The sequence below is a fragment of the Eurosta solidaginis genome, chromosome 1 (genome assembly GCF_040869045.1).
Source record: "Eurosta solidaginis isolate ZX-2024a chromosome 1, ASM4086904v1, whole genome shotgun sequence".
Classification (NCBI taxonomy): domain Eukaryota; kingdom Metazoa; phylum Arthropoda; class Insecta; order Diptera; family Tephritidae; genus Eurosta; species Eurosta solidaginis.
In genome coordinates, this window is record NC_090319.1 from 14,959,242 (window position 1) to 14,977,447 (window position 18,206).

Here is an 18,206-nt window from a genome sequence, read left to right on the forward strand (position 1 = left end):
ATGTTTTTCCAACATTTTTTCGGGGACCGCTATGTTGCATTTTTGACAAATTTTAAAATGTTAGTTTAACTGGCTGCTCATTAGACTGGGTCGATTTTTTAACCGATATCGCGCCATCGAATTTTCGATAGGATTTGGGCTCAGGAAAAAAAGTTCCACAACGCATACCCAAAAAAATAGTTCTCGAGCCTGCGAAATTTGATTTTTTTTTTTTACTTTTTGTCGACTTTGATTTTTAAGGTTTCTTCATGACCTACTCAAAAAATTTTCACTTTATTGTAAAATTTTCGTGTATACCCTGTCCGACCCAAAAATGTCCGCTAAAAACGTTGGCGGTAAGAGTTTTTTGAAATAAAAATTTTTTTTTAATAGCTCATGAAAAAAACCTTAAAAATCAAAGTCGAAAAAAAGTAAAAAAAAAAAAAATGAATCGAAAAATCAATGGCGCGATATCGGTTAACTTTCGTCCATACAAATGGACCCACCCTACTGCTCATATTTTCTAAATTAACTCGATTTTAAAAATTAATATTAATATATAATCTGATTTTCTGTAGACACATTTAAAAGAAAAGCTGGTTTGAAACACAAATGGGCAATTTATGGCACTTCTATTTATTAACTGCCCGCAAAAAACAAACCTTTCTTCCATTCTCTGGTAATTAGCGATAGCCGTTCTCCCTGTCAGCTATCATTTGACAGGTTGGTATAGCAATGGTGGAATAGAAAGATTTTTCACTTGTTTAAATTCACAATGGTTAAAGTTTAATGAATTTATTGCTGATGTATTTTAGCAAAATATAAATAAAAAATTTTCTAAGAACATAAATAAGTATTTTGCTAGAGTAGAAAAATATGTCCGAACGTTTATAGCAGCAGTAACAGCTTTAGGTACCGTAAATAAATTTGTAATGAATTAAACCATAATGTAAATGTTGATTGTTTGTATGTCAACAAAAAAAAAAATGAATCATAAATCTAAAACCATTCAGAAATTTTAACAATATAGAAATCGTAGTTGTAAGCAACATTATGCAGCAATATTTACGCAACAATCATAGTTACATGTAAACATTATATAAGTCTTTGTACATAAGTACAGCAGCGAACAGAATAATAGCATTGCGAATTTTTTTTTCAACTATGTTAAACTAAAATTTTCCTTTTTATTCTGATTTAAAAAGAAAACTTCTTTGAATTCTGCAACTGAAACTATGCAAATCAATCCCAACAACATTTTCAAAACAATTCGAAAATTTGAGAAACTTTGCGAAGATTTCAAAATAAGCAGATTTGTTCAGTCTATGTGAGGTGCTCATGGACCGGTCAGTTCAACTTCTCTGAATTTTTTTGAGTATGCAGTTTTGTAGTCCAATCAATTCAAGTCCAACAAAATACAAGCTCTGAAAATTAGTACTGATTTTTGAAATTTTTTTTTGCGAAGACCTGGAATCATCAAACGAACCTATTGTTCGAAAATACCGTTTATCACTTTTTGAGTGATTCTTATAGGAAATTTAACGCTCTTTCCAATGGAACAAACGGCAGCTTCGTATTTAAAGCAAAAAATTACCATAAACGGGAAATTATTGGTCCATGCAATTTTTGTAATATTCTCTAGAAAGGCAACATTGCATGTGGAAGTACCTAACACCATCTGTAGGTGGTGCTGAGTACCGCCCTACGCGATAATTCAAACCGCGTTTGCCATGGAAACATATAAACACCTTTCCGCCACACGCAAATCTTTAAACGCGTTTTTCTCGAAAACTTGTTTTCGCTTATTAGGGTTTGATGATTCCATAATCCAAACGAACGGCGCATAGTTTTCTTCTTTAAATGAAAGAATATACGAAACATACTGCGGAAGAAAAAACGCTAAGCTCAATAAAAATTTAAAGTTACTTAATTTGTGCTACAAAACTGCTTACTCAAAAAAGTTCTGAGAAAATAAAAAGTACGAAATTTTCTTAAAATTTTCCCAAATTTTCGAGTTTTTTCTTAAACGTTTTGAGCTTGTTCGCACAGTTTAGTCTTTAAATTTGTGACAGTTTTGTCCATAAATGTCGAAAATAAACAAAATTGACGAAATTTGCTAAAAATTGACACTGCTATTTTTTTGTTCGCTGCTGTACATTTATACAAATATGTTTTTAAGTATTGTAGTATATAAAATATATAATCTGTTTACTATTTACTTGCAAATTTAAAATATATGCTTTTCGCAACAATGTTTCTTCGTTTACTAAAACTACAAAAAAGAATTTTTTACATTTTGTTATGCGGGTGGGGCTGATTACATACTGTTTTTCTTGTTTGTATACGAAATACTGAAAATTTTCGAATTATTTATATATTTCTGAAATATCACGCCAAAGCTTATACATTTTTTTTTAAACTTCAGGCTGAGCTGGCCGGTCAATAAACAACTCACGTAGACTGATTGTGTACACAGTGTTACCAGAATTTGATTGACAACAGCTAAATTCGAATTAGGCACCAGGACTCACGTTATAAAATAACATGACCAATGCTAAAAGTTTTCTAGGACCTAGCTTAATTGCTGCCGCGAACGAAGTCTCTTCAATGCTTGTATATATTCCATGACATTTCTTGGCGAAGGACTGTCTAAGATTATTGCATTATGGCCGTCCGATTATCAACTTAGGCATGCTTGTTACGAAATTTCTGCTGCCTTCTTTCGGAAAATGATCAACGGCATGGAGAAAACTCCCCAAAACTTTCGGAGAGTGCATTTATCGATAAAAGAAGAAGAAGAAGTGCTGACACACTCGTACAACAAACGATTCGTTTTCTTCATTCGTTACTAGATGAAACCATTTCTTCACAATAAATTGTCGTCCTTGAAAAAAGCAGTTTTCAACATACTTATTCCCCCGTGATAACCATTTCTCACAGAAGGTAGCCACAGTCATCGCTCCCAAAATAAGTCCATTTTCGTTGACCCATGCCGGTTCTTACTACCTTTGAGCAATCCATTTTGCTTTATATTGGATATCTATAATTTTAAACACATTTTTCCAAAACGTATTTTATATATAGTTACATCTTAAAAATCAGAATATTTCTATTTTTAGTAAGGAAGAGATAAGCTGCGTGAGTTACTTTCGCGCGATATTCTCGAATCTGGAAATAACCGTAAGGCTCGGGAGCTTCGAGCCTCGATTATTCGAGTCTTGAAATTCTCGCTTGTGTTCGGGAAGAATCGTTAGCTCTTATAATAAAAAAATATACGCTTTTGCTGTTGTTTCGTTTTCCTACCAAGGGTTCTGGATCAAATACAATAATGGAAAGTCGAGACCAAACATGAAATTGGAAAAAATATCGAAGAAAGGCAGTCAATATTTTTGTAAGCTTTCATGCTAGCACATGGGGTGCGTGAAAAGTTAACGAGACCTATGATTCGATAGGAGTGGCAGCATTCATAACCATATGCGACAACTGTTCAAACTAGCCAATGCATTCGATTACTGAATATATACTCCTAACAACACTTAAGTATTACTTGCAGTTGTAAAAGTTAATTGAATATATTTTTTGTCACTTATATTGGAACTATATAAGTACGTACAGTAGCCAACAGGAAATAAGCAATCGCAATTTTTTTAAAATTTCGTCTAATCAATTCTCCGTTTTTTATTTACGAAATTTAAAGTAAAAGCTCTATGGATTTTGTAACTGAAACTAGGCAGAACAATTTTAAAAGCGTTTTCGAAATAATCACCAAATTCCAAAAAAATTTTACGAAAATTTCGAACTTTTTATTTGAAGTTCTCTGAATTTTTTTGTGTAGGCCATCTGTAGAACAATCAATTTTAATTTAATAAAGTGCAAGTTAAGGTCTCTTCATGTTCGCATTGATTTTGAAAAAAAAAAATTTCAAAGTGTGTTTTAAATTTTATTCCATAGAAAATGTGAAACATTTTTTTATTTAGAAGAAAATCTAAAACAAACTTCGGAAAAAAATTGTCAAAAATCAATGCGCATAACAAAATCCAAATAAAAAGTTTGAAACTTTGGTAAAATTTTTAAGTAAGTTTTCCCAGTTTAAATTATAAAAATCATAGAACGTTTTTTTTTAAATACCCAAAATATAAAGAAAAGAGAAAAATTGACGAAATTTCCAAAAAATATCACTATTGTTTCTTTGTTCATTTCTGTATTTGTGTTAAGCACACTGCGCCCCGTGCTTAAAAGTGAGGAGCTAATAGTTTTGTAAATGAAAATTCCTAAAATTGAGGTATTCAAATAAAAATTAAGTACGCTTAATATTAAACTTATGTAAACAAATGCAAAAAGTATAAAAAAATTGCAGAAAATCAACCATATCATAAATATATATGTAAATATGTACCTATAGATATTGCATATATAACTACTATGAAATCATAAACCAGTCATTCTGTATCAGCGGTCGTATACACTTCTTGATATTTGAAAAATTAAAAAAAAAAAAACAAACAGATTACGATACTTAAAATAAATTCGAATTAGAAATAAAAATTGTACTAAAAATGTCTGCCATAATCATAAATTTGTTTCGGTTTTTTTTATTTTCTATTTTCCTGAAGGTACGCGATCGAATGGAGCACAAAAAAGTTCCACCTGTAGATCAGCCCATACCACCCGAGGATATTATGGGAAGATCGTATTGTCGTTATCAAGGACCACGAACGTGATTACCTTCCTAAATGGGTGTGAGGTAACTAAATGAAGGAGAGAGATAAGCCAGAACCATACAAAAACAGAAAATAGCTAATGAATAATTTAGTTAAAACATAAATACAATTTGGAATGGACGAATTTTATAAATTCGTTCTTATTTTCTCGCTGCGCACACAAAAACCTACAAATAAACGAACAAAAAAAAAAAAGAAAAAAAAAAAACAAATCAAATTGTATAACGAACGTTATACACTACAATTTGTAAACCCACATACATATTTGGAATAGTTTAGCAAACATATTGAAACACATTTTTGAACGATGAATAGATGAAAAAGAACAAAAATACTTTGTTGAGCACAAAATATATGAATTAAATATGTATTAAGCATGTAAGTATATGTATAAACAACAACAACCACAAAAAAACAAGCATATTTTTTCAAAATTTATCTAAATATTAAGCTAAACACGGTACACGTTCATATTTTAATATTTGCATGTATGTATATAAAAAATAAATGCATATATATGTATATATAAAATTGCAGTTAAGCATAGGTAAATATAAAAAATTTCTAATGAAAACTGTAAAAAATAGTTGGTTTAATAAATCATAAGTGATTTGTAATACATCACCGTGTACACATATATACTGACTTGTATATTTAGAGCTTAAATATGCACACCGAAAAAAAATAATGCTTGTAGAATCGGCATATCGCGTTTGCTGTTTCTGATTTAACAGACATTCGGTAAAATTGATCACATTATAGTTAATTCAAAAGAGCTTTATGTCAAGACAGCAAATTTGTTCAGAATTTTTCAACCGCAGAGAATATGCTGGTCTTAAGTCAACAATATTCTGTAGATTTATCAGATTTGCAAACAATTTCTGTTAAACGAACTGATTTCAGTAGTAAATTCAAAAGCCAACAACTGTTATTATCAAGAACTCTTAATATCAAGTGCTCACTAATCTGTTCTTGTGACTTCAGTGCCGCAGAAATCTCTCTCATATCAACAGAGCATTCACAGGTACTCTAATATTGATGAATTTTTGCGTCATTTTTCTTACAATTCTCTTATATTTAAGAAATGGTGTGATACGCTGGGGTATATAAAACTCGTAGCCACGTGGGTACAGAACCACAATCGAATGAGCAAATATCCCGCATTCCGGAATTGTTGTATTTGTAATCGAATTTGAAAAAAAAGTTAGATAACGTAGCGCTTTTGAAATTTTTCGATTTAATACATTTCCCTCATGTTTCGCTACCAGTGTTCGGAGTACTTAAAACTGTTACCTGTTTTGGACTAATATCAAATTGATTTTGTGGTTGTTATCTGCCTTATCAGATGCACACGGAGTCGGCCTAAAACGTGTAGGATGACCAATTAATGCTCCCATTAACACACCACATTCTATCTCCCCGGATATTTATCGCGAAAAAAAATTATTATTAGCTGTATTTCGTTGCTAACTAGTACAATTAAAACACTAGCTAGCTTACCGAATTGTATGGAAAGCAACAATAAAAATTAATCGAGTTGAGTTGGCTAAGCGCTTTCAGTTGAAACCGCTTAGGTAATTGTCGAAGGCAGATGAGTTTTCACTGTGGACTTTTAATGGCAGAAATACACCCGGAGCGCTTGCCAAACACTGCCGAGGGGCGACCCCGCTTAGAAAAACTTTCTTCTAATTGAAAAACCTTATTTCTAAAATTTTGATGTTGCTTTGCTCGGGGTGTGAACCCAGGGCATACGGTGTGGTAGGCGGAGCACGCTACCATCACACCACGGTGATGTATATTATTGAGTGATTGGCATTAATGAGCAATTAGCTTTTAAATAAATTTGAAAGCTGAAATTACAAAAAAACAAAAACAAAAAAAAAAAAAAACATGCATGTAAATGCATAAATAAAAGCAAAAAAAAAAAAAAAACAAGTAAGGACGGGACTGTCTTCGGCTGTGCCGAAGACCTCATACCTTTCATGAATGGGGCTCAACAATAATCTTATCCCGTTTGTAATATCCAAATAATCGGATGTATAAGATAAGAAATATATATTGAACAGATGTACATACCTAAGCGCTGTTTAACATAAATATAAAATAAAGAAGTAAGGAAGGCTCAGCTGAGAGCTTTGGAGACAAAATAAGGGAAAATCACCATTTAGCAAAATGAACCTAGGGTAACCCGGGAATGTGTTTGTATGACATGTGTATCAAATGAAAGGTGTTAATGATTATTTAAAACGTAGGGGGCCTTAGTTCTATAGGTGGACGCCTTTTAGAGATATCGCAATAAGGGTGGACCAGGGGTGACTCTAGAATATGTTAGTACGATATGGGTATCAAATTAAAAGTATTAATGAGGATTTTAAAAAGGAGTAGCCCTTAGTTATATATGTGAAGGCATTTTCGAGATATCGACCAAAATGTGGACCACGGTGACCAAGAACATCTTCTGTCGGGTAATGCTAATTTATTTATATATGTAAAACCACAAACAGTGTTCATGCCAAGATTCCAGGGGCTTTTGATTTCGCCCTGCAGAACTTTTTCATTTTCTTCTACTTAATATGGTAGGTATCACACCCATTTTAAAATTTTTTTCTAAAGTTATATTTTGCGTCAATAAACCAATCCAATTACCATGTTTCATCCCTTTTTTCGTATTTGGTATATAATTATGGCATTTTTTTCATTTTTCGTAATTTTCGATATCGAAAAAGTGGACGTGGTCATAATCGGAATTCGGCCATTTTTTAAACCAATATAAGGTGAGTTCAGATAAGTACGTGAACTAAGTTCAGTAAAGATATGTCGATTTTTGCTCAAGTTATCGTGTTAACCGCCATGCGGAAGGACAGACGGACGACTGTGTATAAAAACTGGGCGTGGCTTCAACCGATTTTGCCCATTTTCACACAGAACAGTTATCGTCATTGAATCTATGTTCCTACCAAATTTCACAAGGATTGGTGAATTTTTGTTCGAATTGTGGCGATAAAATTATTCTAGACGAATTAAATGAAAAAGGGCGGAGTTACGCCCATTTTGAAATTTTCTTTTATCTATGTATTTTGTTGCACCATATCATTACTGGAGTCGAATGTTGACATAATTTACTTTTATACTATAAATATATTAAATTTTTTGTTAAAATTTGGCTTAAAAAAAATTTTTTTTTTTAAAGTGGACGTGTTCGGCATCCGATTTTGCTAATTTTTATTCAGCGCACATAGAGTAATAAGAGTAACGTGCCTACCAAATTTCATCATGATAGCTTCAACGACTGCCAAATTACAGCTTGCAAAACTTTTAAATTACCTTCTTTTAAAAGTGGGGGGTGCCACGCCCATTGTTCAAAGTTTTTCTAATTTTCTGTTTTGAGTCATAAGGTTAACGCACCTACCAAGTTTCATCGCTTTATCCGTCTTTGGTAATGAATTATCGCACTTTTTCGGTTTTTCGAAATTTTCGATATCAAAAAAGTGGGCGTGGTTGTAGTCCGATTTAGTCCATTTTAAACAGCGATCTGAAATAAGCATCCAGGAACCTACCTACCAAATTTCATCACGATACCTCAAAATTTACACAAGTTATCGGGTTTACAGACGGACGGACGGACATGGCTAAATGAATTTCTTTTTTCATCCAGATCATTTTGATATATAGAAGTCTATATCTATCTCGATTAGTTTATGCCGTTACGGATTACCGTTATGCGAACAAAGTTAATATACTCTGTAAGCTCTGCTCAGCTGAGTATAAAAATTGCAAAAAACCCCCTTATCTGAACGATCGGTTGTATGGGATATATATTATATATAGCTCCGATTGAAATGATTTTTTCATGAAATCTTCTATGATATATTAGAATAAATATCACCAAATTTAACGTGTTCATATTGGAAATTAAGGGAGAAATTGCAAAAAAATTTTCTATCTGAACGATCGGTTGTATGGGATATATACTATATATAGCTCCGATCAAAGTGATTTTTTTCTGAAAATCTTCTATGATATATTAAAATATATATCACCGAGTTTACCCTTAATACTTTCTAAATTAAGGGAGAAATGACCAAAAATCTTTCTATCTGAACGATCGGTTGTATGGGATATAAATATATATAGCTCCGATTAAAGTGATTTTTTCAGGATATCTTCTATGAAATATTAGAATATTTATCACCGAGTTTCACGTTTATACTTTATAAATTGCGACACGAATGACCAAAATCGTTTTATCTGAACGAGTACGGTTGTATGGGAAATATATGTTTTAGTGGTCCGATCCCACCGGATCCGACAAATGTCTAATATAATACAAATATACATCCTTCTGCCAAATTTCATTGAGATAACTCAAAATTTGAGGGATTAGTTTGCGTTCAAACAGACAGACGGCCGGACGGACAGACGGACATGGCTATATCAACTCAGTGAGGTGAGTCTATCTTCTATATTTCTCAACGTTACAAACATCGGACCAAAGTTAATATACCAATTCATGTTCATGAAAGGTATAAAAAAAGAAAAAAAAAAAGAAAATCGATTAACAGTCGAACCTATCCATACAAATCAAAAGTGATAAATTTATTACGAAATTTTTTAATAAAAAATTATAATTGTTTAAACTGTAATATGTACAGCGTAACGTTAAGTATTACAAACACACAAAACAATGGCACATAGTCGTATCCGTCAGCTAAACTGCAATAAAATCTTTATTTGATATGAAATTTCATTTAAATTTTCGTCTATCTTAAAGATATTAAACATATTTTTTATTTTAATTAAAATATAAAGAAACAGAGCTATAAACAGAGTATATAAAAACGATTATCGGTACTAATTATGATATAATTTTTGGAATAATAAAAGGTCACCTAGTACTTACCAAGCGCCGATTCTTGCCTCCATCTATACGTAAATGTATATAAAGTTTAATGGTACACTAGGACAATGCACTTTGATTAATTTGCAAGAGGAGTAAAAAGAAGAGGTTTAAGAGATGCCCGGAGAGTGCTAGAATAAGAAGGCGGAGAATGACAAATGTTTGGGGGTGTGGGAAATATAGAGAGTGAGGAAGCACGAGTAAATAGGAAAGACAAAGGTTGTTGGGTTGTTGAATGAATGAACGCTAGGATATGCCTGATGTTATTTACAAACTAAGTATGTTAATTATTCTGGTAAGTACGGAGGCAGTTTTAGTTAAAGAAAATTTTTAAGCCAATCTCTAAACCTTTAATGGGCAATCTCTGAATTTTTATTTGGCAATCTTGGAATAATTTCGTGGTTTATTTCGAAGCCTGTTTCAGGATCATTTCGGGACTATCTGCGCCTTATTTCAGCATTGTTTATGGCGTAATTTCGGCGTTGTTACGAAGTTATTTCAAGACTTTAAAAATTATTTAACGACCATATTCCTAAAATTTCGGTATAATGTCAGTACTATTTTAAGATAGTTTCAGGAAGAATTTCGAGTTTAGTGCGTAATCCAGATTTCGACATAGTTTCGAAGTTTGTTTTGTTCATTAAGGTATTATTTTCTAGAACGTTTCGGTCTATTTTGGAATAATTTTGTGACCAGGTTTTTATATCCGATCTACCTACGAACGGTTACGACTTTTTTTGGTTGTTTTAAGCTTATTTTGAGATCGCGTTGTGTATAATTTTGAAATAATTTCGAAAGCAGTAGAAGCACATTTTCGAAAAACTTATGAAATATTTCGTCATTGTTTTCAATATAATTCCATTAAAATTTCTGCATAATTTCAAGATAATTTCAGGAGTCCCGTTGAATCTATTTTGGGATCTATTTATAAAACATTTACTGATTGTTTTCAGAATAATCGTTTCGGTACTTTTGCTGGCTTATTTTGGTAACATTTTGAGCTCTCTTGGGCCCAATTCATGTATTTCGGGATTATTTTCAGACAAATCTCGTAATTACTTAGAAAATCTCTTCTAGCAAATTTTTTACTTCTTAGACTAAAAATCTATCAAAAAAAGTTCAAATCAAGATCACATAAATTTAGAGTATTAGTACAGAAATAAATTGCTGTTTATATCAAAACAATGTTTGGCTCGTTTAAAGCTTGATTTAATCTTACTTTAACTAAGGCTCAATAAATGTGTAAAGATGATATATTTTGTAGGCAAATAGATACTAAATAATATCGCGCGCCCACAACTACACATACGGTAGCGATCGGAAAAATAACAATGGATTTTTAAATAATATATAGTCAATCAGAAACTTTCTTTTTTAAGAAAAATCCTTTATAAATTTTATAACTGAAAATATGCAAAACAATCTGAAAACCGTTTTTGAAAAAAAAAAAAATTCGACGATTCGAGAAAATTTTATGAAAATTTTGGACTTTTTATTTAGTGATCTCCGAATTTTTTGTGTTTGCAACTTTGTAGTCCAATCTATTAAATTCTAAAATATAGAAGTAGGTTTCTCAAAACAGTTTGTTTCTGTAGGTTGTTTCAAATTTTCTTCCATTTAAAAAAAATTCCAAATTTTGTATGGAGGAAAATCTAAAATACCATTTGAGAAATCCAAATAAGAAGTTAGAGATTTACTCCAATTTTCGAAATGTTTTTGAAAACGTTTTTAAGATGGATTCACCTAGTGCCAGGTAAAAAATATATTGAATTTTTTCTTAAAATATTGAAAATAAAAACAAAAGAACTTCAATTGCGAAAAAAAAAAATCGCGCAGTTGTTTTTCTGTTCGCTGCTGTACTTACACTATGTACATATGTGCTTACATGTATGTATGTATACAAATGAATTACAGGATAATTTTAACGAAATGTATGTACTTTAATACTTAACTAAATATTACTAAATAAGCTGATGTTGAATACTTATGTCTATTATAAATGATGTTCACTAATAGTTCACATAGAACACAAAAAAAAAACCTTTAACAAATGTACATACACCCAGCATACAGGCACGCAAATAACCACGAAGTCATGAATCTGAAAGTTTTTTAAATTATAATAAAACATGAAATCTAACAAATTATGGTATAAAGCTACTACATATCCTATAAAATACTATGGATAAATTAATATGTTGGAAAAATTCATAATTTTTCTATGTAATTATGTAGATATTTGTATGCATATATGTGTATATTAGAACGCCACACGCTCCATATGAAAGAAACAGTTTTTATTTAAATTGAGTGCATTTTGACTACGTTTGAATATATTTCATTTTTGTTAGAATATAATTAACTAGCTTTGACTTTAAAAAATTCAAATGAACATATACATACATTTCAGACAAAGTCATTTTTCATTTCTCACAGATCGCTGAACAAAGTGGCATCATAAATAGTTTTAACTACCATATGCAAATATGCCAGACGCAAAGTTGGTATTCTTCAAAACAGTAAATAAATTCATTTTTATAATTTTTTATTTTTTGTGCTGCAGCAATTTTATATACTAACTACTACTTTATTAGACAATATCAAAAAACCTAAATTTGACTAACGCTGTTCCAAATGAATGAATGTTCCAAATATAATGCAAAAAAATTATCAGAATAAAATGTTTGCTAAATACTTTGCTTATTTAAATTGGCACGACACTTCAATGCAGCTCTAGAACTGAAGTTGTCTACGTGCGACAAGAGTATCGGGTTTTGGTATCAGACATAAATTGAGAAGCTATTATAGGAAAGTAATCCTTTCATATCCTCCTATGCGTTTTCACAGTACTGCGCTTTCAACAAGGAAGTCTATTCATCGGCCGAAAAAAACTTAAACCGATCAAAACAAATATAAAAAAATTTGGGCCAAGTGATGAACAAATATTATGATAGATGTTCAAAGTTACTCCGGGATCTTTTTCGGAACATGTTTCTAAAAACCCTTCATGTTGCAGTATTTGTGGTGATTTTTTTCATTTTAATACGGTTCATTATATATACGTTCTCAATATACATGTAAAGCAGATTTATATTCTCCTACTGACCGGACTCAAACTCAACTTATTACTGATGCTTTTTGTAAAGAGAACGACTGCTGGTGAAAAAAACTATTTTTGCTTACATATGTCTTTCGCTTAAATATGTCAAACGCTTTAAAATTCTATTACAAGTTTGCAAGTACAGTATTGAGAAGCGGATATATCCTTTAAACCAGGGATCCATTTTAATAGTAGTTTTTTTGAGTCGTATATGGTTAGGTTAGGTTGCAAGGGCTGAGCTGAATACTATGGTAACAGCTCACTACTTAGGCCACCAATGGGCCCATTGTAATACCCTATACGGTCTCAAAAGAGGACCCCTACCCTGCCTAAAGCGGGTCAAACCAGCTCGTGGAAATTATAAATTTTGCCAGAGCCTTTACTTCATAGCAAGAGACCTCAGCGAGGTCATGTAGAAAAGCTTTACCAAGGATAGCCATCCTACGCCTATAAGCGCTGGACAGTGACAGAGAAGGTGCTGGACGCTCTCTTCCTCTTCTGTACATCTGCAGTTGCAACAATAGTCGAAGGTCGTTACCCCCATTCTAGCACCATGCGTGCCTATTAAGCAATGCCCTGTTAGAACCCTTATCAGGTACGATAGAACTGATTTGTTTAAAATCAGAAACGCTTCTGTGCGCCCCTTGTCATATGAGAACCAGGTTTGCCTGGATGTCTCACACGATGATATGGCTGACCATAGTCCATTTGCGATTCTTATAATGCTTGTGTTCACACGAAGCCTGAAAGTGGCCTTGGGTATGCCTACCGAATCATTTCCCGGAAGGATATCGTCGGTGGTGTCTCTTCTGGCCAGCTCGTCTGCTCTGCAATTGCCTTCGATATCCCAGTGCGCAGGTACCCATATAAGGCTGATACTGAAGTGCTGAGCCATTTCGTTAAGAGATCTGCGGCATTCAGTGACCGACTTTGCGTTGTCGACGAATGAGTCCAGGCCTTTAAGGCGGCCTGGCTGTCTGAGAAAATAAACACCCGTTTACCATCCTTAGGCATAGACCCTAGATGGTTCACAGCCCTGTGTATCGCCAGCATTTCCGCTTGGTAAACACTACAGTAATCTGGTAGGCGAAAAGAAACCTCTAGACCCAGATCCGGCGAAAAGAGACCTGCTCCCACCTTCCCGTCAAGCTTAGAACCATCCGTGAATATGTTCATGGCACCCGGTACCGTATGTTGTCTGGTATTCCAGTCCTGTCGCGATGGTATATATATACTATAATTTTTAACGAAGACGTTTTTTGGCGTGCAGTAGTCAGTGCGCACCGGTATTGGAACTGGGGCGCTCGTGCCCAGGATTGTTGCGTGTCCACTAGCTCCCTTATGCGTAGAGCGGCGATATGGCGGTCATCGCCACCAGGTCAAGAGGTGGAAGGTATAGCATTGTGTTGAGTGCTTCAGATGGAGTGGAGCCGAGAGCCCCGGTGATGCAGAGCTCCGAACTCCGTTGCACCTTTTGAAGCGTCTTAAGATAGGTAGTTTTAGCTAGTGCAGGCCATCAGGCCTAGGCACCATAAAGAAGAATCGGGCGCACAATGGCTGTATAAATCCAGTATGTCACCTTGGGGGAGAATCCCCAGGAGGTGCCAATTACCCTCTTGCAGGTGAACAGCGCTGCTGCTGCCTTCTTGCTTCGCTCCACTATATGGTCACTCCATAATAGCTTCCTATCCAGAACTATTGAGTCGTATAAGTCCGGGTCAAAAGAATTTCTTAGGTGAAAGTTTATAGGATGACAGCGATCTCCACAGCTTTTTCATGGTGCAACACACATCTCCTTTTATTTTTCAGATCTTTTTCAAAAAATTCGAGCAAAAAATTTAATCTGGACTTTTATTTTATAAGTCCGAAAATAAAAGTTAAATCGGAACTTTTAATTTTTAAGGTGGAATAAAAGCCCGGCCCTATAACTATGGAATGGCTCATCCAAATGAAACAATTTCTTTTTAATAATCGGGTCTATTAAATATCTGGATTTGAAACCTGCAATTGTACTTCAAAATTTGTATAAATAATACTAGAATTTGTTTTTATCGTATTACTAGTACTATACTTATACTTTGCCATAGTAGACGGAAAAGAGATATTTCATTGAAAATTGATACACCGCTTTCTGTTGGAACAAAAAGGAGTATGTATAAAAAAATATTCATGTAGATGAGCCGTTCCATAGTTATAGAGCCGGACTTTTATCTCTCTTCAAAATAAAAGTCAGGATTTAAATTTATTTTCGGACTTATAAAATTAAAGTCTGGATTAAATCTTTTTGCTCGAATTTTTTGAAAAAGATCTGAAAAATAAAAGGAGATGTGTCTTGCACCATGAAAAAGCTGTGGAGATCGCTGTCATTCTATAAACTTTCACCTAAGAAATTCTTTTGACCCGGACTTATACGACTCAATAGTTCTGGATAGGAAGCTATTATGGAGTGACCATAATATAATAATAATAATTTCTTTTTGACTAACAAATTGTGAAAATAATTTTTTTGAAGGAATTTTATTATTAATGGAATAATTTGGGTATCTGCTGTATATAGCACATACAGCAGTATATTATAAAGATGAACAAAATGCGTTGGAAATGAAAGTGTCTGCTTGAAATTTGAAATAGAATTGGTTCTACGATCATCCAACGAGACGGGAGTAATATCTGTGAGCAACGCAGTAGAAACTATGAAGGAAAAAAGCTAAACTTGACAGCCAAGAAGCAATAAAGGCATGAAGTCTGGATAGCACAACATCGAAAGGTGTGTCGAGGTGTAAGCAACCCTTACAAAAAATTTTAATAGGGAAAAATATACATTTATTTTGGGTCTCCGCGAATATGGTAGTAGACGGAAATGAAAAATCGGATGAGCCAGCTGAAAATAGTATATTCCTCGAAGCTTTCAATGTAAACATCCCGAACAGATGAGGTGAAATTAAAAGAAGTCGATGATCATATGCAGGTCTAACAGCTTTAGAAAGAGGACTGTAGGCTTATTACGGGTTTAACTGTACACTGGTGTCTCGCGTCACATGTTTATATATTAGACCTCATCAGTAACAGTAGATGTAGGAAGCGTGGACTGCAGGAAGAAGCGGTTGAGCACGTTCAGTGTTCGTGGCCTGCGCTTGCAAGGTCAAGTCTCCAGCTAGTAGGGGTAGCAGAGTTGTTAGATCTCGAGGAAACACGTAAGCCAGAGGAAGGAGTTATTTTATAACATAAGTCCTTGTATTTAATCCGGGGTTTTTTCTATGGTCGTCAAACAAATACTGGTAACGCTTAGGACATTTTGATCCTGAGTGAGGTCTTTATTGACCGTCAATTAAAACTAACGTAATTAAACGGAAAATTATTCAATTGATCCTTGGTGTTGATTATTAATTAAGTCAAAGAATTAGAAATTTAAGAAACCTTCTAGTTTTCGTTAATCAATATTAGAAGCATGATTTGTTGCTTATAAAATAAACTTTTTAAAATGCATTAATTATGAATCATTATTTATGAATTGAATTGATTATTTATGACTGACTGTATTGACTTTAATTGATAATAATAGTTAATTCACTTTAAATGCATAATTATTTGCTAATAAGGTTTATAGTTTAAAATGCATGATTAATGAAATCAATTGATTATTTATGATTGACTGATTGATTTTGATTCAAATAGGAAACAAAGAAATAACTAAAATAATTGTAAATTATCGCAAAGTTATGATTTATTATTTTTTATTATGAGCGTATTTCTTTTGGTATTTGTTTGATTGATTTTGCATTATTACTACTCTGCTGGAAAATATTTACAATTAATTTTCTGCTATTTTAATTTGAATAAATATTAATTTCTGTTTTATTAAATTAATCAATATATAATATTTAATCAGTATAGCTAAAACTAATTGTCGTCAATTCATCACACCAAGGGAATTTAAATCGTTTTCGACCTGGACTTCCTGCAGAGTGGGTGCCGCCCTCTTCCTCCGCTTCCATATGCGGGTTCCGGTAAAAATGCTTTTTTAACCGGAGCAGCATCTTTAATTCGCATAACATTGCCTAGGCAGCGTAGCCGCTGATATTTAATTTCGGAGACTATGTTGATGGCTGTACCAAACTCATACAGCTCATCATAAAAAAAACAGTTTTTATGGAGTCGAGTGAAGTCAAATTATAGTTGCTCTACTAAACTAGTTGTAGCCCTTTCTGTTGTAGCGCCTTAAAATATACTTTCTATTACTTTCATCAAAATCGATTAAAAAAAATACTTCAGATCTAAAAAGTATATAAGAATTAATAACAGAGCTCCTCAGAATATAAGTATAGATATGTCAATTCTAACAATCGAATTTCAAATAACCAAGTTACAATAAATAACCAATTTTGGCTGCACTTGCAGGGATCAAGAGATTTAAAAATACAGCTCCTTCTGTTACGGAATTAAGGCAATGGCATAGAGGGTTGTATCATTTTCTGCGGACATGAGGCACTCAGCTTGAATAAAGAAACGGAGAATACTAGAAACCAATTATTTATTTCATTTATTGAGTTTTTAATATTTTGCTGCATATTTTAAGGCGCTTCATATAAAGTTTGGTTTAAAGTGGTTGCGATACTCAGTGCGTTCTACAATTTCAATTACGTATTTGAAATAATAGAGAAACCCTTTAAATGCAGAGATTGAAAAGTCAGTTCAGTTTATTCTTAACGTTCTTAAGCTAAGGATTACTTATTTATTTTTTTTATTTGCATTGAGTTTTCGAAGGATTAGTTTTCTACAAAATGTAAATAAACAAATTGTAACAAATTCAGTTAGTAAATAGAGCAATAAACATTGGTTTAAATTGAATAAATGCAGTTCATCTGTGTATATAAGGGTGGGCCAAATAATTTTTTTGTTTGTTAGCTTTTTGTAAAGTGCAATTATTGTTCAGGATTTCCAAAAATATAGCCTATACAAATTTCAGTTTTTTATATGAATGAATAGAGGTGCCATATCGCGACTTTAGTTTTTATATCAATTTTTTTCTTAAATGTTTAGAAAAAATTTCTATGAACTTTGTAACTGCGCTTACGATTTTCCTTCATAAAAAGCGTGAACAAATTGTTTTATATAGATGGTAATCTAAAAAATCTTTCGGAAATAAAATTGTCAAAAATCAATATGAGTTTCGAGAGACCTATAACTTAGTGACGGAGTTTGAAAGAAAATTCCCACTACTTTTTTTATGTTCACTTTCTTATTATTTGATTGTGTGAAGAGAAGATCTCTTCGTAGGTAATCGCGCCTTGTGTATAATTATTTTTATTTATGAAGTTTTAAACTCATGAATTCTTAAAATAATAAGGAAGTTTAAAACTTATAAAATGCGTTGTTAACAACCAAAGTGCTAAATAGCTCGAAATTTTTCGGCATACCCTAATATTTACCTTTTTTTTTTTTGTTCGAATAAATAGCATACATTGTTTCTGAGCTTTTTGTATCAGAGTTTTAAATGTTTGATGCCAAT

General features: G+C 32.8%; 1 protein-coding gene across 16 annotated transcripts in view; it reads left to right on the forward strand.

Annotated features, from left to right (window-relative positions):
- The window catches only part of LOC137249585 (dipeptidase 1), a 704,181-nt gene extending 687,975 nt beyond the window's left edge, over positions 1 to 16,206 (forward strand). For all 16 annotated transcript variants that reach the window (XM_067781335.1, XM_067781306.1, XM_067781279.1 and 13 more), the window contains one exon: positions 4,593 to 16,206. In XM_067781335.1, coding sequence (XP_067637436.1) covers positions 4,593 to 4,700 — 108 coding nt within the window. In that variant the 3' untranslated portion in view covers positions 4,701 to 16,206. The remainder of the gene's footprint in view (positions 1 to 4,592) is intronic.
- Positions 16,207 to 18,206: the final 2,000 nt, after the last annotated feature.